The 22822-nt window shown below is 47.4% G+C and overlaps 1 protein-coding gene across 1 annotated transcript in view; it reads right to left on the reverse strand.

The window, feature by feature from the left end:
* LOC125945025 (solute carrier organic anion transporter family member 4A1-like) overlaps positions 1-22822 on the reverse strand; it is an 82448-nt gene that overhangs the window by 34814 nt on the left and 24812 nt on the right. Inside the window, exons 3-7 of the mRNA XM_049666575.1 lie at positions 20384-20508; positions 19263-19362; positions 18497-18618; positions 17153-17323; positions 1143-1335 (exon numbers count right to left, since the gene is read on the reverse strand). Coding sequence (XP_049522532.1) covers positions 1143-1335; positions 17153-17323; positions 18497-18618; positions 19263-19362; positions 20384-20508 — 711 coding nt within the window. The remainder of the gene's footprint in view (positions 1-1142; positions 1336-17152; positions 17324-18496; positions 18619-19262; positions 19363-20383; positions 20509-22822) is intronic.

A 22822-nucleotide genomic window follows, 5' to 3' on the forward strand; every position in this document is an offset into this window, starting at 1 on the left:
ACTATCCCCGGCAGCGCTTGCATGTAGGCTCCCTATTCTCAGCTGCTCTTGCTGTCGGACTGCAAACATGCCTCGATCAAAGAAGGTGAGCGTTGCTTCTATGTCATGCGCCAGAAAAGCTAGGGATAGACAATGCTACCGTAATCTAACGGAAGAAGAGAAACAAAACGTTTAGCAGGAAAACGCGCTAATAAGGAGCTTCGCACCAAGATAATTACCCTTAAGGGAATTTCAGGAGTTTTCTTGTCATGCTGTGAAGCCCACTTCTCCTTTAGCTATGACGCCGTTTTTATGATGGGCACTGATACAGGTGAACCTGTACAGAAGCTGCTCGCATGGAAGTAAATCCGACAATTGAACATCCTATTTTCAGTGTTCATAATAAGGTGATTATCATTCCATTGCAGCTTGTGTTTCCCGTCGCCGCAGGTGCTAATATTTACGATGCGCAATGCGCACTGATATGATGAGAGGGACCAGGTAATCTTGAGAACGCTACACGGAGACAGTTATAATTTAATCGTATGTCAAAAGTGCGAGCATGAAAAGATGGTGTCGTACGGTAACGCAATACGCTATCTCCGACAGCATTCCTGCGAGACATGTGCGTCGCAGAGGTGAACCCGGTGGCATAGAGCGATCACTAATACTGCCATTACAAGAGGAGGCCAAACCACGACTGTCACCGCCAGCCCGGAATTAAGAGTCGGCAAACGCGATGGGACACCGAGCGTAGCGTGCGACACAGTGCCAATGCCACACCATGCAGCTGCTCTATAGTCGGGTACATCTTGAGAATGCAGCGGCATTTGCTCCTCAAAGGCGGATCTATACCAGTCTCCACCAATAGGCGAGCACTCTAGACTGACGTCATGAGCCGGACAGCCGTTGACATCACCGACGGAAAACACGGCAGCCCGCGCTTCGAAATGGGCCGAGTCGCGTCATAAGGACTATTTCTTTAGTCGCGGAGGCAATCGACTGGCGCGCTTTGCTCATCTGGGCGGGGCCTCTCCTGCCTTCTTAAGTTGTGCCCGACTACAGTTCGTATATGCGCTGAACCTAACTGCTGCCACGTAACACACTGCGGCAACGCTGTGCGCGTTCTGGCGATCGCTGGGCGTGTGAGCCTGTGTACTCACGGTGCGCCGACGTATCCGTCCGGCGTAGCGAAGGTGCTCTGCGGGCAGCTGAACAGGAACGCGAAGACACCTACCCAGGAGATGCACGAATTGTACAGGCAGAGACGCATGATACCCGCGTAGTCCAGGTTCCAGCGGCTCACCAGGGCGCCGCCAATTACGGCGCCAAAACTACCGCCGAGACGACTGAGACCTGTGAAGATTGCACACGTCGTCACTGATGGCTTGGAACAGCGCTTACAAAATTGAAATGGACCTATAAGTATGTATGTATGTATGTATGTATGTATGTATGTATGTATGTATGTATGTATGTATGTATGTATGTATGTATGTATGTATGTATGTATGTATGTATGTATGTATGTATGTATGTATGTATGTATGTATGTATGTATGTATGTATGTATGTATGTATGTATGTATGTATGTATGTATGAATGTATGTATGTATGTTTGTTTGTATGTATGTATGTATGTATGTATGTATGTATGTATGTAGATAGTACGCGTTTAAGTTTAGATGCGCTTAGATGTGCATATGAATGAAAAGAAACAGGCAACGGCCAAACGGAGCGAGCGCGAGCAACAACAACAATCGTCCTCTTCTTGGTCTTCTGCTGGCGCCCGTATTGGTCACTACAATCACTCCCCGGAGAAAAAGCAGCCATCCTATGGAACAGGCAGCACTGGTGGGTCGTAGTGAAGCTTCAGTCGGTCGACATTAACAGTCTCGCGTCCGCGACGCCATTGGTCCGTAGATGGCTCAATAGGCTCAATGACGTAGTTGACCGGGGACGTCTGTCGTAGAAACCGGCAAGGGCCCTCATACTTAGAGCTGAACTTTGTGGAAAGGCCTGGAGTATAGGAGGGAACGCGGAGCCATACCAGCGTTCCAGGTGAATATGATGGAAAAGACTAGCTTGCGTCACGATTATGTTTCTGGCTGGCCTGGGCCGCCATTTTGTAGCGATGCCTTATTCTATACTAGTCTTTTCATCCACCGCTCACGGCCGGCTGATCCCGCTGATAACGCGAGCGGACCGTCGCTCTGACCACTGACAAAGCGCGATAAGCGCGAAAAGGCATTGTTACCGAAAAGGCATCGCTAAAAAATAGCGGCCCTGGGCTGCGATCGCGCAAACAGCTCGCTTTCCGCACGTTCGGTTTGACTGTTACGTCACAATGTGGGAAATCTGCGGTACCGCCCCGCTGTCTCTGACGGCCGCTTACGCAATCACAATTCTGATCAATCCAGAGAGGGCAAGCGAAGGAACGGAAAAGCGAGCTGTTTGCGCGATCGCAGCCCAGGTCTTGCGCGGTAAGTGAGCGGGAAATCTGACGACTTTCTTCGGCATACGTAGCGGCTTCGGATAGAGTAGTAGATTCTGAAGCGTCGGGGCAATGCAAAAGAATCGTGTCCATAAACGAGGAAGGTTCACGACCATAAAGAAGAAAGAAGGGAGAGAATCCCGTGGTGGGCTGAGTGGCGCTATTGTAAGGATACGTAACAAATGGAATGATGCGATCCCAGTTAGTGTGGTCAGCGGAAACGTACATGGCGAGCATGTCGCCGAGAGTACAATTGAAGCGTTCAGTCATACCATTGGTTTGGGGATGACAGGCGCTTGTAGTTCTATGAACAACGTTGCATTCGCGGAACAGGGCTTCTCTACAGCTTCGGAAAGGAATGAACGACCGCGGTAACTCAGTAGCTCGCGAGACGCACCGCGTCGACGAACAAGGTTGCGAAGGATGAACGATTTCACGTGCTGTGGCCGCCGGAAGCGCTGAAGTTTCGGCGCAGCACGTGAGGTGGTCCACGGCGACGATGACCCAGCGGTTGCCATCTGAGGTGTACGGTAGAGGGCCGTACAAATCAATGCCAATACGGTCGAGAGGCCGGGAGGAACAAGACAGTGGTTGGAGCGGCCCTGTTATCTTGTGAGGTGGGCTCTTGCGGCGTTGGCACTTAGAGAACGAGTGGACGTACTGCTGAACAAATTGGTACAGGGTCATCCACTCTTAGTACGAACACGGCGCAGCGTGGCCGCGCTCCGCGGAGCGCCAGCGCACACGGCGCGGCCGCGCATCGAAGCTAAGCGACGCAGGCGCACACGGGCTTGGAGTCGGAGCTTCGTGTCGTCTGGTAAAGCGCGCGATTGAGCCGTGTTTGTGCCGTCTGTTGTCCGCTAAAGCACAGCGCGCTCGTGCACTTTAACAGACGACACGAAGCCCCACCTCCAAGCCCTTGTGCGCTTGCGCCGCTTAGCTTCGATGCGCGGCCGCGCCGTGTGCACTGGCGCTCCGCGGAGCGCGACCACGCTGCGCCGTGTTCGTACTTAGAGTGGACGACCCTGTACATTCCGCGCCAGTAGTGTTGAAGTCGGAGGCGTGCATACGTCTTTCGTGCACCGGCATGGGCGCATTGGAGATCCGCATGAAAAGAGGCACATATATCGGAACGTAGATGGCGTAGAATCACTATAGCAACCATTTACGGCCATCAGATAGGTAGTTGCGGCCGTACAGAGGCTCTTCGCGGATGGCAAAGTGACGAGCAGTGCGCCGAAGCGACCGGTCGGTGGTGCGTGGTGACGGCTGAGATAAATACTCTAGAAGAGAAGCTATCCAAGGATCCCGGCGTTGCTCAGCTGGCATGTCAGCGTATGTAAAAGACGAAGAATCGTAGCTGGATACATACGCAACACCATACCCATCAGGCAGCGGTGAGCGCGAAAGAGCGTCGGCATCCCATTGCTTACGGCTTCACCGGTAGACAACACGGATGTTATAGTCCTGTAGGCGAAGCGCCCAACGAGCTAGGCGACCAGATGGGTCGTTTAACGACGACAACCAGCACAGGGCGTGGTGATCAGTCACGACGTCAAATGGACGTAAGGTCGAAATTTGGTAATTCGTTTCCGCTTTGGTGAGACTGCGGCTGGCGTAAGAGACGACGTACTCGTCGAAGCCACACTTACACTGGGCAAGAATAGCACCGAGGCCGACTCCACTAGCGTCCGTGTGGATTTCTGTTGGAGCGTCCGGGTCAAAGTGGCGTAGAATAGTTGGGGGTATCAAAAATGGCGTAATGGGGCGAACGCGTCTTCGCAAGCTGTAAACCATGCCGAGATGCCTTGGCTGTTGGCAAGCAACTGCATTAAGGGGGCGATTATGGACGCGGAATTACGCACGAATTGGCGAAAGTACGAACACAGGCCCATAAAGCTACGGAGTTCTTTCAGCGTCGATGGCCTGGGGAACTCAGCGACAGCGCGAAGTTTTGCAAGGTCCGGAAGAACACCGTCCTTGCTGACAACGTGTCCTAAGGGGGTAAGCCGGCGGGTGGCAGAGTGGCACTTCCTCAAATTAAGCTGCAGTCCAGCATTTGAAAGGCAAGTCAGGACGCTTGCGAGGCGGATCATATGGGCGTCAAAGTCCTTCGAAAAGACTACGACGTCGTCCAGGTAGCAAGACACGTGTGCCATTTGAGGCCTTTAAAAATGCGGTCCATGAGACGTTCGAAGGTGGCAGGCGCATTACAAAGGCCGAACGGCATCACGTTATACTCATATAAACCATTTGTGGTTACAAACGCAGTCTTAGGTCGCTCAGTTTCATTCATGGGGACCTGCCAGTACCCAGATCGAAGGGCCAAAGAGAACTCTTCTCCTTGCAAGCAGTCGAGAGCGTCGTCGATTCTGGGCAGCGGATAAGCATCTTTTCGTGTGATCTTGTTAAGGCGCCAATAATCAACGCAAAATCTGATGATACCGTCATTTTATTGCGATAGCAATTATATGGACACTACAAAGCGCACTTCTGCCATCGGCGTCACCGTCGTCGTCGCCGTCGCGTGAGGTTCCGTGTGGCACCAACGGCGATGAAATCGTCGCCGCGTTGCACGTGCGAGTGAAAGGGCGCAAGGGACGCGCGCTTTCACGGCGAGCGAACGCACGTCGGAGAGCAAACGCGCGTTCTGCGCCGTGCTGCCTGAAGGGCTGCAGAATTAAGCGTCTCTTTCCTGCTTTACAATCACCATATAGACCTACAGCATGTTTGTAAACAGCGGAAGGCACTGTCGATATATTTTATTCCCTATAGCGACGTCGCGTAGGCTCCGCCCACTTTCGCCGTCCCCGCTTGCACGCGAGGATGGCGCTTTTTTTTGAATGGGATGGGGGTGGAGGGCGCTAAAACCACGATTTCATTATGAAGCAACTCCAACTCTGCACTAACCCTGTACATTTTATTTCGCGCTCGAAATTTAATTGACACGTTTAGGCGCGTTTATGACATCCACACTGCAATTAACGCAGCTGTGACTGTGCTGCCTGCATATGTGAACGCGTGATATGATATCTACACTGCAAGTGGCGCAATTCTTTGAGATGAAAATAAATTTCAATGTGACGTGCTTTGTGGGGAATCTGCTCGCTTGACCTACATTCAAGGCTAATCCTAATCTATAGCTTTCCCACAGCACGGCAAGAAATTGTAATGACGCGCTAATAACGATATTAAGATCATAGGTTGGCTCATGCACGCCACTCAAAATAAGAGAAGCTTAACGGTTACGATCTGGCATGATAATCCAACTTTCGCTTTTTACAGCGGCGGCCCATTGCTTGTGACAGTTTTCATCAACAGGAAACCTATGAACACTTCAGCCTCTTGCGTATTTCGACGCAAGACAGCACGTCGACATACTGCATTTCCTTCGTTGTAAGATCATAGTATAAAGACCTCACACAAGGAACCGCACAACCACCGGCGAAACCCAGCGGCTGCTGTGGTATACGCGCGACACGGGCGGCGGCTCGGCGGCGGAGTGCCTACCATGCGAAACTAAATTCCGACGACAGCGCCACCGCATTTTCGTGACGTAGCGCCGCACGAAAGGCCGTGGGGGGACGGGAGGGAGGGAGGGAGGGGAGGCGACGTTTAGCTGGGGCATCAAATGCGTATTTATATAGAAACGTTGCGAGGCGAGAAGGTGGGTAAGATTTCCAACGCTGCTCGACGAGTGTCCCATTCTGATCTCGTCGCAAACCTCCGAGCACAGAGTTTCTTACTATATTACCTAGAGGGAAAACTGGCGCTGCTGCGCTGTGGTATCCATGGGAATGCTGGTATATTGTGACTTCGGATTGGCATCGTTCTCGGAGAGCCAAGAAAGCCTTCAAGACGCGGCTGGCTAGCACCGTTACGTCTGTCACAATGATTCATTTCCTGCTAAAACAGCACGTAAAAAACTGATTCAGCTTTATTATTACATAAAAACATGTTTTGCTTAGTTTTGAGGACTTACTATAGGATGCACAATTATATTAAACGTAAAAAAGTATCAGCTGGCCGCTAAAGTTGGAGGGCAAACAACAAGATTATCGCTCACTTTGGAACAACTTGTCGTTTGTTCTTGCTTTTCTTTGCTTGATCCTGCATTGTAGGTGAGTAAACTTTATTCAGAGATGTTATATGAGTGAATGAAAGCCGTTTATGTAGATTTTATTTTAAGAACGCAGTATTTGTGTAGCCATATCCACGTTTTAGACGAAGCCTCGTTCAACACCAGCCAACACAAGCCTCGCAGACACATATCCCGTCATTCCCATGAGGGCACGGCGCCCTTTAAGTATAGTGCCTAGAATATACTTAAGTATATTCTAGGCACTATACTTAAAGAAACTCTCATAGACGGTGACGCCAGATTACCCTCTAGTGAGAAACTCTGTGCTTCTGAGTCGCCCCCAGAGGCACCGGCAACAGTTACCACGCCGCGCGCGTTCGGTGCGAACGCGGGCAAAACACCGACGGCGTCGACAACAGTTCTGCGCGTTGCTGGTGCTGCTGCATGTCCAAGTTTATACAGCTGATAAACCCACTATCTTTACTGCGTATAGCTCTCTACTAATTTGCTATCGCAATTGATGATTCGCCTTTCGGGTGAAACTGCGACAAATTTTTGTTCTTCACCGGCACAACTGGGGAGGCCCAAGGGCTGTGTGAGGGCTGTATTAATTACTCCACGATGAAGGTTGTCGTTTACTTGTTCGTCAATAACACGGCGTTCAGCGAGTGGAACTCGGTATGGACGCTGGCGCAGGGGTGCAGGGAGCTGGTGTCAATGCGGTGAACTATTGCGGATGTGCGGCCTAAGGAAGACTGCTTATTATCGTACGGCATCCGAAAGCGGTCGAGCAGCTCCAAGAGTTGGGTACGCTGGGCAGGCGGGTGTTGGAATCAATTGACGGAAGGAAGGCCTCTAAGGAAGATGAATCGGTGGTAGTAGCAGGAGTAATGCTGTCGACGAGAAGACCTATCGTGTCGCCAGGCAGTTGAGTAGAGTATGCGGAATCAATATCCTCCAGCCGACCTATGCATTCACCACGGAATCAGGTGGCTGGGGCAGAGAACCAGCTCGTGACATAAATTGCGCTGGAAGAGTTTTCGACTGTGAGAACTGCAAAAGCAAGGAGGAAGTTTTTGTGAGAGGTGAAGGATTCGGAGGGCTCAAATAGGCCGGGGGAAGAGGGAGCATAGCCGCAAGAAAGTGGCACAAAAATTACACTATCTTCCCGGAGGGGAACCCTGAGTAGTATGCGAAGCAGCCATGGGGTCGACTCAAGTTCCCATTAGTTTTCAGTTCGTCGTTTCCGTTAGGTTATGGTACGTATAGCTACCGTTCAATTTACCGTTTGGTTTCCATGGTAACTACTAAACTTTTCCCTTACCGGAACTACGAAATGGGAAGTTGCGTTGACCCCATGGCTGGTTCGCATACTACTCAGGGTTCCCCTACGGGAAAATGGTGTAATTTTATTGGAGGGGGCGGGGGTACCTAAGCTGCTTCGCATTATCGCGCGCGGAGCCCCAGGTGTTGCCATTCGTTGCGCAATTCAAAGAGGAGAGGAGCGTCGAAGAGGAGAGAAGGAATGCCGAGAGGAGAGGAAATGAGACAAGGAAATGAGGGGGAGGAGGATGCGCATGCGCAGTGCGGTTGTGAACGCCGCACGGCAGATGGATGGAGGGAGGGAGTGAGAGAGTGACAAAGCCCCGACCATAAGCTGATTCGCATCTAAAACAGAAGACAAAGGAGGGATGTCAGTGTCCGCGGCGACGACCACTCGAAATAAGGTGGCTTGTCAAATGTGGCATCACACGTCGGTGACAACTCAAGTTCGGTACGCGCACAGTCAACAACGGTATGGTTAGTAGCAAGAAAGTCCCAACCCAAAATAACGTCGTGCGAACATGGTGTAAAATGACAAATTCGACTACGTGCAAAATGTCCTGAATGACAAGACGAGCTGTGCATGCCACTGAAGGTTGAATGTGGTGCGCGGTTGCGGTACGCAGGGAGACGCCGGAAAGCGGAATCTTTTTTAACTTGCGGCACAGTTTTCCACTAAGAACAGACACAGTGACTCCAGTATCAACGAGTGCTTGTACAGAAACACCTTCGATATTCACGGTATATTTCGTTCGCAGGTAGAAATCGGGGTCTTGAAGTTGTGGACACGAGCCCAGTTCATGCCCCTGGAACTGCGATGGCTAGTTTCTGCTTGGACTGGTGGGGGGCGACGAACCATAGGGGAAAGTGAACGGTGACGTGGTGAGGGCGACCGACGTGTGTCATAGCCACGCCGGTTCGGTGAGCAATTGTCCACCGTTGAGTCGGGGGAGATCGGATGCGGTGGCTCAGAACGAAAGTAGCCTTGATTGTCTTCGCCCGCACTAGTACGGAACTCACGACAACGACAGAAACATGCGTCATGGCCAGGAAGACAACAGAAGTAACAAATATGCCTGTTGTCCGGGGTGCGCCAAGGATTAGTGGACGGCGGTGCTGAACGGCGAAAAGGTGGCGGGTTTGGGCGGACAGGCGCACGCGCAGCGTAGAAGGCAATTGCTGGTCGACCAGGATCCGGGCTGAGTGGCATTGCTGGTGACTGTCTGCGTGTGACTTCAGCATAGGTCAGAGGAGCGGAAACAGGCGGATGCTGGTAGGTGGTTGGTAGCGTCTCAGAAAACTGCTCCTCTATGGCCTGATGTAGCGTCGGAGCAAGCGCCTGCGCTGAGTCCTGGATGCAAGGAACAAGGAACAAAGGACAATTGCCGTGCCACTTCTTCTCGGACAAAATGCTGTATCTGCTGCCATAACACTGTGGTGTCAGTAGAAACGGCGCCTACAGTGAATGATGACATGTTGGCCGGGTCAGAGCTCGGGAGTCGTGTAGAAATGCGCTGTTTCCGCAACTCGTCATAGCTCTGGCAGTACTGAACCACGTCTGTGACATTTGGGGATCTTTGGAAATGAGCATTTGGAAGGCGTCGTCCTCGATCCCCTTCATGATGTGTCTGATTTTATCAGCTTCGGACATAGCAGGGTTGATGCAACGGCAGAGGTCTACAATATCCTCAATGTAGGACGTAAAGCTCTCGCCGGACTGTTGGGCGCGACCGCGTAAGCGTTGTTCTGCGCGGAGCTTGTGAATAGCGGGATGGTCGAAGACTTCCGCGAAGCTCGTTTTAAAGGATGACCAATTGGCATTATATGCTTCGTGGTTGTGGAACCACAGCTGTGCTACGTTGCCAGGTAAAACTTAACGTCGCTGAGTTTGTCGCCGTCATCCCACTTATTGTGGGCGCTTACCCCCGCTCATACGAAGTGAGCCAGTCCTCGAAGTCGTGCTCAATATATATATATATATATATATATATATATATATATATATTTTTATTTATTTATTTCAATATACTGCAGACCTTGGCGGTCCAAGCAGGAGTGGTACAACAGAATACACTCGAGTATTACAAAGGGAACAAAACACTCACGACATTGTTAAGACAAAGGAACAAAAGGTAATATAGACAAGAATTAACAGCTGGATTTCTCTTTTCCAGAAACAAATACCACATGAGTTTTATCATTCATACAAATTCTAAATCCTGAATGTGATCAGTAAATGATTGCACGGTCTCACAGTTGACAGCACTTTCCGGTAATCGATTCCAATAAGAAATAGAGGAGGGAAAAACAGAGTATTTATGGGCATTGTTGTGACTAATGGGTTGTCGAAGCACTTTGTTATGGTTTGTTCGTGAAGAATGTTTAAAAGGTTCAAAGAGGTAATCATCTCGTGGAATTTTAAAACGACCATGATAAAGAAGATACAAAAACTTTAGCTTGGAAGTTATTCTGCGGCGTGCGAGTGAGGGAAGTTGGGCTTTGTTCAGCAGATTTGTTACGCTAGTATGCCTAGAATAATCTGAAAAAATGAACCGAATTGCCAATTTTTGAATCCGTTCTATTTTCTTAACCAGATATTTTTGATACGGATCCCAAATGATGTCTGCATATTCTAGGGCAGGTCTTATAAGAGTTTTATAGGCAGTTAGCCTCGTTGCAGGAGGTGCATTACGAAGCTTTCTCCTTAAAAACGCCAATTTTCCTTGTGCTCCAGAACACATAGCATCAATGTGGGACTCCCAGCTTAGGTTGGACGTTAGCGTTACGCCCAGATATTTCACGGGGTTACTTTTACCAATTTCCTTATTGTCAAGAGTGTAGGCAAAGTTCAGCGGAGTTTTCTTATTTGTAAAAGTTATGCTCACAGTTTTTTTGGCGTTGAGTGCCATTCCCCACTTTTTACACCATGCATGAATTAATTGTAATGAATGATTCAGCTGAACTTGGTCTTCCTTTGTATTTATTGTTGAGTATGCATGAATTAATTGTAATGATTCAGCTGAACTTGGTCTTCCTTTGTATTTATTGTTGAGTATATATATATATATATATATATATATATGACGCGTACTCTATCTCAATATATATATATATATATATATATATATATATATTATATATATATATATATATATATATATATATATATATATATTGACGCGTACTCTATCTAAACGTTTCAACGACGATGACAGTATGTGCATTAACTGACTCTGAGTAGTAGGACAGGATAATTCGAAGACGAAGAAGATGTCTTTTGTGCTGGTGATTCTCAAGCTGTTCCGCCGTCTTGTTCAACGTGTTGCCTCTTGTTCGCGTTGACTCGTGACAATATATATATATATATATTCAGCCTTCAATCGCATAGGCCTGTTTTGGCTCATACATTCAAGAATTTGCCCCAATTTCACTCGAAATATGGCCCCAATGCCGAGTATCTGGGTGAATAAGATTATTGCCGGCATCCCGCTACACCTATATGGAAGTGCCATCACGTGTGCTGCACCATCCGATTGCAGCGGCCTTTATAAGCCTACGAAGCAGTGGTGTAGCCATAATTATTTTTCAAGGGGGGGGGGGCACGCACTAGACCAAAGACGGGGAGGTTGAGGGGCAAAACGGAGCTGGGCAGGTAGCATCCTAACACGGAAATAATTAGAGGGGGGGGGGGGGGTGCGGCCATGTTCCCAGTGTGCCTCCCCTAGAGCCCCTCTGTTCTTAGAATAAAGGGGCTTTAGCCTCCCCCCCCTCCCTGGCTACGTCACCGCTACTAAGTACTGCGGTGGTCTTTCAGATTTCCCTGATTTACAAGGAGCTCGTATTAACACAGTTCCAAATAACATTACCGCATCTACTGTGTGCGATTTCGATCAGGATGTAGAATTTTTCGAATACTGGTATTTGACGAAAAATTGGCTCTATATTTGGACACCGATAGCTTTGATTGGAATAGGCTTTATGCTAAAATGGACTACGAGAAGTCAACAAGAGCGCATTATGGCACCAGAAAAGTTTGTTATCACTAAGAGGAAGCTTTAGCTCGGGAGTTCCTATTTAAATACATGGGAACGAAGAAATCTTTCATTTCGGTAGCAATTATATAGACCCTCCAGGCGCACTTATGCCGTCGCCGTCAGCGTGATGTTCCGCATAAAGTCCAAGGGCAATAACATCGTCGCCGCGCGCCGCACGCTGTATGTGCGAGTGAAAGCTTGCGATGGTGTGCCGACGATGCTGGCTCAATCTCGCGCGCGCAAGAGAGGAAAGCGGGGAAGAAGGGCGCCGTCTTCTGTCGCGCACAAGGCACTTGGGGTAGGGGAGGAAAGGTGGGGGCGTTCTACCCCGGCGGCTGCTGCGCATAACGCGGGCCATTTCTTGAAAGCGATCTGTGCTGATAGCTTCGTGTGCGCTGTGTTATCGCCGCTTAGTTCGCGTTGAAGTGAGATGGCAACACGGAGGTCACTTCGCTCGCTGCTGCAGCCACGCTTTCTCACTCCAGCGTTTTGACAGCGAGTTTCCGTGGTCGTCGAGTGAGATGTGTTCATGTTTGCTTCGCGCGTGACACATGCCTATTGTTTAGTTAGTAAGCGAATGTTTACAAGTTTATGCGATTGATAAAAGTACTATGCTTGCTTCATATAGCTGTCTACTAATTCGATATCGCAATCCATTCTTCGCCTATCGGGCAAAACTGCGACTTTTTTTATCGGCAAGCACTGCATCGAATTTGATGAGGCTAGTTGCATTTAAAAGAAAACTTTAAAGTATAGCGTCTGCAGTAAGCCGATTTTCGGTCTAGGTTCGTCAATGTTTTTTTTCTCGAAAATTGAAAGAAATCGCCATATTGAAAAGCTACTCAAGTATCAAGTTTACTATAGTCTAACATAGCTGTCAAAAAATGTCACAATTGTTACCTGTATGTAATAGTACATCTAAAGCGGACAAAATTGGTGTATTGCACACCACTCTGAACTGCGCCACTAGTTTGTGATAACGTCTTTCGCAAAACACTCCTAAACATTGTAACAATTGCATATGCGTGCTCTCACGTAATTCATACATCAAATTAGTCCACTTTGATGAGCTATCAGATACATTTTTCAGAACTGCGGTATCTGTTTTTGGTGTAGAGTGTCAATTTGTAAACTCCATGGTTAGGTTTGCTATACATACATACATACATACATACATACATACATACATACACACACACACACACATATATATATATATATACATACATATATTGTCACGAATGCTGTTTTCTCGCGGTCTCTTTCGTCTACTTCTATTTGCCAATAGCCGCTTCTTAGATCCATTGACGAGAAATAGCGTGCATGCCGTAGCCTATCGAGAGAATCTTCTATGCGGGGTAGCGGGTAAACGTCCTCTTTAGTTACCTGGTTGAGTGTGCGGTAGTCGACGCAGAAGCGCAAGCTGCCATCCTTCTTTTTGACTAACACTACCGGCGATGCCCAAGGACTTCTCGACGGCTGAACTCGACGGCTGAATAACGTCATCTTGAAGCATTTTCTGTGCCTGGTTTTCTATCGCTTCGCGTTCTCGCGCTGCCACCCGGTATGGGTTTTGCCGTATGGGTCTGGCCGTTTCGTCTGTAATAATTCGGTGTTTGGTCAGCGGCGTTTGGCCAACTTTGGACGTCGAAGAGAAACAGTTCAGAAACTCATCAATAAGCTCCAGGAGTCTTTCTTTCTGTTTAGGTAGCAAACTTGGTCCGACATCAATGGATACAGGCACGTTCGGTAGACTGGGGAAATCGTCTTGTTCAACAGTCATGCAGTCGGTAACCTCATTCAGCTCTTCCACGTACGCGACTGCCAAACCTCTTGTAAGATGCCGGCGTTCAAGACTAAAATTTGTTGGTAGGACGTCCGTCTGTACGCGAGTAATGTCAACTACGCCTCTTGCAACTGATACGCCATGACTAAACAGCCGACCAGTAATTTGTTCGGCGATCATGTTGGAGCACCTTGGCGAGTCGCATGTTACAGGCACAAGAGCGCTAGAGTGCGGAGGGATGGTCACATCGTCATCGAAGATACGTAAATGCTCACGTCGCTGATCGTCACAGGGTACGGCCAAACCTGCATTCATCCAAAACTTGACCGACCTGTCCGGAATGTTTATAATAGCGCCGTATTCGTTCCCAATATCACGTCTCTGCAGCACTGCAGCAAAATAACGAAAGTTGCAACAAACGTCGAGCTACCAATATCAATTCTGGCCACGACTAAAGAAGACAGTATATATATATATATGTATATATATATATATATATATATATGTATATATATATATATATATATATATATATACTTGCCGATTTTTGTCAATTGTTTCCCAATATCAAACTAATGAAACTTACTTGAAGGTGCTTCGTAGAGTGATTACAATTGAGGTTTCTTTCTCAAACGCAACAAATTTAACTCAAATCGCTTCAGTTGTCTCATAAAAGCATTTCTGCGTTTTACTTGTATTTGAGTATAGAAACCGCAGTTGGACTCGATCTAAACTAAAGGCATGGCTTTCTCATAAGGAGAGTTATTGTTTTCAATACTGTGACATGCAATAATGGAATACAGCCAGAATACCCGAGAGCTCAAGGCACTGTTCATAGTTTTAGCAGAACTCAGCTGTCGCCTGCCATATATTTTATCCTAATTGTATTCGCCTAGCACGAAGAGAAAAAAAAAGGGGGGGGGGATAAAAAGAAAAATAAATTACAGAGAGAGAGGGAAAGCTAATGGGAGATTTTCAGAGCAATGATATTTCGTTGATAATTTCCGTTATACCATATGCATTCAAACAATTAACCTAATTGTAGGATATTCTCAAGGATGATATTTAATTAGTTCGCGACTTAGGTTGACGATTACTTTTAAGCGGTAGGAAGCGACTTGCTTTGAGGGACAACCTTGACTTCGTGCACTACCATCGTCTGTGTTGCAGTACCTTTTGCAACCATGGCATCCGTTAAACGCGAACTTCAGCTTCTTCTCTTGCTCTGTTTTTGCTTTTTTTTTTTGTAATACGATAAATGCCGCGAGGAGCACAGAAGTTCCTCTTTCTGTGCTAGAAAGGTGCGTTGTGTTCTGCTAAGTAGCTTCGAGAGGGACAAAACCGAGAACTTCACTCACCCAGCAGGTAGGCAATTCTGGAGGAAGGCAGCCCTAGTTGTGATTCGAAGAACTTTGCGAGGATGGACGTCATTCCGGTGTTGAACATTACTGAGCATGCACCGGGAGAAAAAAAAAGAGCAGGGAATAAGAAAGAGTATGAAGAGGCTGGAAGCATTCAGTAAAGCATTGATCGTTTAAACGCACGAAAATTTAAAACCCTAAAGATGAGCATGCCGCGTAAGTTCTTTACGTGCTGCTGCGCGCAAGCATGCGATCGAGGATGGTTTTGTTTATTTAGCATCAGTTAACCAGCCACTGCAAGCATGTCACTGTAATACCAAAATGTTTAAGTGAATACCGACAGGTGTCGCACTGTCAAGTGTAAATCAGCGCCAACAGAGAGAGGAGAGAAATATACAAGTCGTCAATTTCTTTTGTTTCTCTACCCTGTCAGTTAGTACAATTTCGTTCTTAACAATGGCTTGTACAGGCCCCATAGGCATACATTTGGGCTGATCATGAGGATGCGCATGCTATCCAGTGTAGTCTCGAGAGAGACGCGCAAACTGGAGATGACAGATGAGCACATATAGTTTGAGTAATGATTTTTCACAGAATGCTTTGAGCCGCTCAGATCGCGAAGCAAGCTTGTACATGTTGATTATCTAAGTGGTGATCGCTCTGCTACTGGTAAGCGTTCATTTACTTTCGCCTCTTGTTTCGATAAGCTGCGTGAAGCAATACGTGAAAAGCGAGAGATTTGCTCCTTTAGCTTCAAATTTGGACAACGATACGGTAATGTAAGCAGAACTCTAGCAGGAGTTTTGTCTTTTGGCTGCAATAATGGCTTCGACAGTTGATGTGAACGACAGACATGTGCCATAAACTGTGTCTCATAACCTGCCCTGATGACTGAAGCGGTTGTGGCGTCCCTGTGCAGTACACGAGGTTCCGACTTTCTTACTTAATAGATCGATCTTATCGTGCTCACCACGCCTGTGTTCCACAACTACCGTCGCGCACTTTGTTCTAGACGTCATTCCGCTGTGACTAACACCAAGTTCTTTATGTAAAATGCTTCAAATTTTCACATTGAGGACTGTGACGCTGTTTTAGCGTAGGTGTAGTAGAATATTTTCTAGCGCTTTATAGTTTTGCGTTGGTTGAACGATTCCGGTAAAGAAGAACGCACTAGGAAGCCTGCCGCATGAAAAAAAAAAAAAACAAGCTTTGTTCTGCACCAACATCTCAGTTCTCATTCAGTATTCAGTGTTGCCTTTGAGTGATAGGTAATATAATCGGCGGTTAATAGGTTACTTTACTGCACATATTGCGATAGTAGCCGATGAGTTTGCAAGGCGTATTCCCTCGGAAAGAGTCTCAGCATGAAAGTTTCCAGAAATCTATGCCAAAAGTGTGCGACGAAATACATTGTCGTTCCAGTTATCGTCATGCTTTAATGCCTAAAACGTACAGCGCTTTGTTATAAAGAGCGAGTAAAAAAAAAAAGATATTACCGCGCGTTTTACAGCGCATATCTCCAAACCAGTGCCATTCTCCGTGTTTGTTACGAGTTGATGTACCTTGCAACCTCACCGGCTAGAACTCATAAATTGCAGTATGTGCCGTAAGGTTCAAAACTTCATTGGTGGAATTTTGTTGGTTATTTAATTACTCAATTTGATTTCTCATGCAAGTAATGTCCACCCCCGCGAGAAATCTAGCTCAAGAACTAAAATTGTGCTACCTGCCCCAAGAGATTAAAAAGAAATGTATATGTTAAAAAATACGCCATTTATAAAAAAAGTCTCTGCCGTTTCATAGTTGACGCGAGACCCCGTATTTTATTATCTTTATTTGGCGAGTTCATGTTTTATTTCCTTAAGATACATATACATCATCACACGTGCTTGCGGTAAATACTGCATGGACTAAACGAACAGAAAACGATGGATTCAATTATAGGTTGCGGAAGCAACGACGTCATTTTTCAGTATTTTAAATGTTTCAAGCAATACGTTGTTCAATTCACTTGACCTACAATGCACTGAAATATTAAAGGTCTCTACGATAAACCTTACGTTACGCAAAATTATTTTGCTTTGATCTCTTACAGCTGAAAGACGACGCGAGGCACAACAGCATGAAGGGTACATTCGTCAACAGCCGATGCGTGGCCCTGGGCAGATCGCGAAGGTGGCGGCCGAACTCTCCGGTAGGCACCATGCTGATCATCGAGAGAGCCGATTGGTCGGCCTTCCTTTCGGCGCACGCCGCCTCGTAACCTGCAACATCAAGGTACATCAGGGAAAAGCGCAGTAATTTACCCCAACCTCACCCTTCACTAAACACTAAACAAGCACATGCCCTTCGCAAAGTTCAGACTAACACTCTCCTCACCCCACTAATGCTCTACAACTTCGGATGGCGTAGCACAGCTCACTGCCCCAACTGTCCGGAGATAAGGGCAGATACAGAACACATCCTGTACTCATGTAACCGCCATAACCTCTCCTTATTTCCCTCCCCCTCCTCCCTGGTGTGCTTGGCTTCACTCGGACTCAGCTGATTATCAGCGGGCCTTAGCGGAGCAAGCGCTCTTCTTTACTGGGCCTTAGTGCTCGCCTTAAAGGTTCTTCCTTAAGGTATGGACGCTACGGTTCAAAGCAGAGACCGCTAATTATTGTCGAGCTGCGCTGCCCCATGTGTGCGCACAGATTTGTTCTTGGAAATCAGTTCACGTGAGCTTTGGCGTTTTTCTATTTCAGCTTTTAGCAAGGGCGAACTTTGCACTAAGATGGCGAAAACCGGGGCGGGAATTCAAGGTGCCAGATTCAGTGTTCTTAACCTCAACTTATATGTTAGTGAAACGGGCGCCTCCCCGAGCTACAGCAAGACTCCCCCGCCAGCGTACAACTTCGCCCTCGGTTGTATTTCGGTCGTTTCACTGCAAATCTAAAGGCTATTTACTGGCAGGGCCGTGACTTGAGAACAAACCAGTCGGCTACGGCGGAGATTGACGCGTGATAGGAGAAGCTAGCCGTTGGACCTTTATCGCGTGAGGACCGGTGCGCCGGCTGCTTGCGTTGGGCAAAGTCCTTCCGAGTCCTTGCTGGCCAAACATCATTATTGGCTGTCGTTTTCGTGCATAGGCCAAAGTACTGCTCATGGCCGTGCTAGCAAGAACGGCGCTACAAGGATGCTCTTATCGCGAACTGCGCACGCGGTGCCGTGGCGCCAATATGCGTCTAATATACTATGCGAGGAGTGCTACATCAGCGTCACAACTTGGGTGGATCGCGCTCCCGTAAAAAAAAAAAGAAAAAAAAAACCGTAACTCTCGACGTGATCAAGGAGCGGACCATGTGCTGGCATTGTATAGTATCTTGCCTATGACACTGATTGCTCCTGCGGCCTTACAAGTGAGGCCTTGCGAGACTTAGCTTGATGGCGCTTACCGGGCATATGCTTCGGGAAAGTGCAGATGATGAGCCCCAGAGCGAAACTTGAGGCGGCAACGCCTAAGATGCCCAGCCACCAAGCGCCGACCCAGGCAGGGCTGTTCGGGCTCATGCCCAAGCTGCAAAAGGACCAACCCCGCCTTAGAATCAAGCGTAACATATTTTCACGCGTCACAGCTTCGCAGTACCTCCACGACAAGAAAAGCAATCGTAGTAGACGACTACATTTCTCACCTACAAAACCATCCGCTGTGTCCGCGATAGAGCGTCTGATAAACCGCATGTAATGCGCTGGTGTGAGCAAGCGCCTAAGATATCGTGCTCGGCGCGCAATATAATGCTCATTCCTGATGTGACCTTGCGCCGTAAATGTTGGGAAACAAACGCTGTTTTCTGGTGGTACCCTGCCTGCTCCGTTCCTGGCCAACACGCAACACCGTCTGCCCCACATTCTATGCATGTTGCTGAGGCGGTGCTAACAAAGCATGAGCGGTACGCTCTAACCGGACATTCTATGCTTTGACCGCTCAGTAGACATTGTCATTCTAATAGACTTAAAAAGCGGAAGTGATCTTGTGCAATCGCCGAAGGGTTCTGGATGAAATATGAACATCGAGCGCACATCGGGGGGCGCGTCTTCAGTGAAGTGGGCTGGCTATAATATGAAGGCGGCTAAAACAACTTTACAGTGTTGAGCTAGACAGCACTGCTAAAGGCCTGATGGCCGCACGCAGGGCTCGTGGTATCGATAGCAAGCCCATACCTGGAGACGTCAGTGGTGATATCGACGTAGTAACTGAGAGTGAAGCCGCCCACGATAAACCCGATGCAGGGCCCGAGGATAGTAACGCCATTGAAGATTGCTGTACACAAGGTCAGACATACAACACGTGTTACCTCTCACGAGAGAAAAAAAAACGAACCTATCTAGCTTTCAATGTATTGCTGCTGCAACCAGAAGTTCAGAATTTCGCGGTGTGGCTCAACCGTTAACGCACCTTGTGAATAAAACATTACTCGTGTGACGCCGCAACTCTAGTTGCACATTATGGGAAAAGAGGTTGGTCTGAATCATTCCAGTTTTACGAAAGCGACGTGGAATTGTCATATGTGCCTGACCATTTACGAATGGCTAATACGCGTAGAATACCCAGCACCATATGATGCTAATATACGGCTGAAATGTGTGATTATACCAACGTGGAACGATGTTTTCTCGGAGCCTAAGCAAAGCGAAATCGAATGAACGGCCGTATGTATTCGAAATTATTTGAGTTATTTCTGCTTGATATTTACATAGTGGCTCTAATTCCTTAGAGAATCGCATTCTATTGTAAATAACAGTTACGCAGCGGCCTATTATAGTATTTTGTTTGATTCTATTGAACATGCATAGAAAAAGAGTTTTACCCAAGAGTATACACACGCACCGGGTCAATTACTGTTAGGAGGTTTGCAAACTCCGTCAATCTAAACAAGAGTGCTAATTTAGCCTAGTCGTTCAAACATCGACGTACTGAACGAACAGTTAACCCAAGAGGACTAAGTGAATACGACAACACGAGCTCTACGAGAAATGGTTTTAATACCAATATGGCGGTTTCAGAACAAAATAGTTTTTATCTAGGCCATAAATTCGTTATTTTACTCAGTTGTTTGTCTAGCCGACCAACTGAACAACAAAAGCAAACGCATTTCACGATTACTTGGAAAAAATACTACAACAGAAAAAAATAAAGAAAAACGGCACGTTGTCCAACAAACCAAACACCCACCACGGCCTGGTAGCATTAAGGTTTCCGCGCAGCTTCCAAGGTATTACTCAGATTTATACATGAAAATCTAAGTTCTCTACCAGTCTGCACCAAAAAAAAAAAAACTCACCAATGTGAAGAATAGACTTCCTCTTCGGTAGGTTCTCGTCTATATATGCGACGGCAACCGTGTTGATTGGCGCAGAACCAAGTCCGCTGAGCAGCTGCCCCGCCATCAACATGAATCGGAAGCTCCTGCACTCACGCGAATGGCGCGTGTTTGCAAGATAAAATTAGTATTTATTAACTGGTAATGGCCTAGAAACCAGAACTTTTCGAGCGGTCATTGAAAAACGTAACGAAAAGCCTAAACTTAAAAAAAAATTTTTTGCACCCTTAAGGCTACTATAGTTTGTACCATATAGCTAACACCTTGACCCACACAGGCGTAAGATTGAATCCTTGCTTGGGACAAATGAAGCTTTAGTTCTTCTCAACAATTTGTAGGAAGTAAACAGTGCACACGAAAACTGTGTGAAATAAACTGCAATAGCTATCATTGTGAAACTTTCATGCCAGATAGATTCAGTACGTAATAGCCAGTCAGAATTATCACAGTTTTCAACTGCGGCTTCTCTATCGCAGCTATAATTAGCACTCGCTGCCATGCAGAGTTAAACTTCTTACAGCCTGAAGGTTTAGGCTGTTTGCTATGACACAAGTCAGCGCCCTTGTTAGAGTGAAAATTGGAGGACGCTTAAGCTTCGCCTTTAAGAGTAGAACGCGATAGCGTTATGGGGACCCGTTTGCCTCACATCGTTTGCATACGGCAAGTAGGCTTCATTCACTGCAACAGGGAACGTGGGAAAGCCAGCTTAAAAAGACCGAGCTTATACACCAACCCCCTTAAAGTCGGCTTCACTTTTAATCTGAAATGTATTGCTGGAAAGACGTTTTCCCAGGAGCAATATAAGTGGTCTTATGTTAAAATGTGAAGGCCCTAGCACTTTTTTTAATTTTTTTATTAGTTGTTTGCTATTGCCCCGACGCGCGCAAGGCTAGTAGAAATGCTGGAAAAGGGGTTTGTGTTTGAGTTTCCTCGTAGCAGAATTAGGTTTTCTCATACATTCAAATTACAATCGGATGCCGATTGTGGATGCAGTCCAACGGCGAATCCGACACCGAATGGTAAAGTCGTACTTTACCATTTTTCTGACAGGTTTCAGTGGGAGAAATTCAATTTTTGTTCATCAAAACCACGTGGAGGGCCACGTGGAGGGCGTGCACCACGTGGAGGGCCTGCGCGGTCGATGTGGCTGGATCATTTTCTTCGCCACCCGCGATCACACGCCGATTGCCGACGCCGGATTTTCTGCTACACGGGTCCCTAAACGCTATCGCGTTAAAATATATTGTTACCCAGCTAGTAAAGCTAAAATAAGAGAGCGCGCGCGCTCAACCACGAAATTCGTTCTCGCCTCAAGAGGCCAGTGTCATCACGCGCCAACATATTTCGCGTGCATATTATACTGCGTATTTCTTCATTCACGACCACACTGTGATAAAGAAGTCGGTAGTATACAGTCGAACGCATACAGACAGAACGCTTCTGCAGCGAAGTGACCTGTATAACGAATGAATTCGTATGCCCTGGCCGAATTCCTATCTTTCATGTGTATTGAAATCTAAAGAATTTAGATTTACACCTAAGGAATATAGGCGTCCCCGAGTGTCGCTTTGTTGCTTTACAACGAACGAACTTAGCAGGTGTGCCACTTTTCCTTAGTAACCGCCACTGAGTGCCGGTCGACGCAGAAACAGGGACCGTGCTGGAGGGTCTGGACACTGCAGTATATAGCTGTGGTAATAAGAGAGCCCCCCCCCCCCCCTTCCCTCCCGCCTTGAACAGACGTGACGCTGTGCTCAGAACAGACGACCCACGACATTGTCGAGGTCATCGAGGATGGACTGAAGGACTGAAGGTCGACGAAGACAGCAGTGACGAAAAGCCTGCAGAATAACCGAGTATTTTCACGAGACATGCATTCTTCTTCTTTCTGGGGTTTTACGTGCCAAAACCAGTTCTGATTATGAGGCACGCCGTAGTGGAGCGCTCCGGATTAATTTTGACCACTTGGGGTTATTTAACGTGCACTACAACGCAAGCACACGGGCGTTTTTGCATTTCGCCTCCATCTAAATGCGGCCACCGCAGCCGGGATTCGATCCCGCGATCTCATGCTCAGCATCGAGACATGCAACAGCAGCATTCTTTGCAGCTTTGTAGCTTTGCAGCTTTACTTTTTGCAGCTGAACCTTGCTTCACTCCTCATGTCGCCGCTGAGCATGCTGCGAAACTTCATGTCATAGCTTCAGCTTCAGTCGCACATTACGCCGGAAGAGGGTTGCAGAAGAAAATTCGCGACTTATTTCACAAAGGATCCCCCGACTTCATGTTAAAAAAAACATTTCTCTTGCTGGATTTGTTTAGTCTGCTGTATTGCGAGTAACGGTGCGCCACCTTTGCAACGAAGTCACCTGTAAATCGAACGATTCTCGGAATCTGGGG

The sequence above is a fragment of the Dermacentor silvarum genome, chromosome 4 (assembly GCF_013339745.2).
Source record: "Dermacentor silvarum isolate Dsil-2018 chromosome 4, BIME_Dsil_1.4, whole genome shotgun sequence".
Taxonomy (NCBI): domain Eukaryota; kingdom Metazoa; phylum Arthropoda; class Arachnida; order Ixodida; family Ixodidae; genus Dermacentor; species Dermacentor silvarum.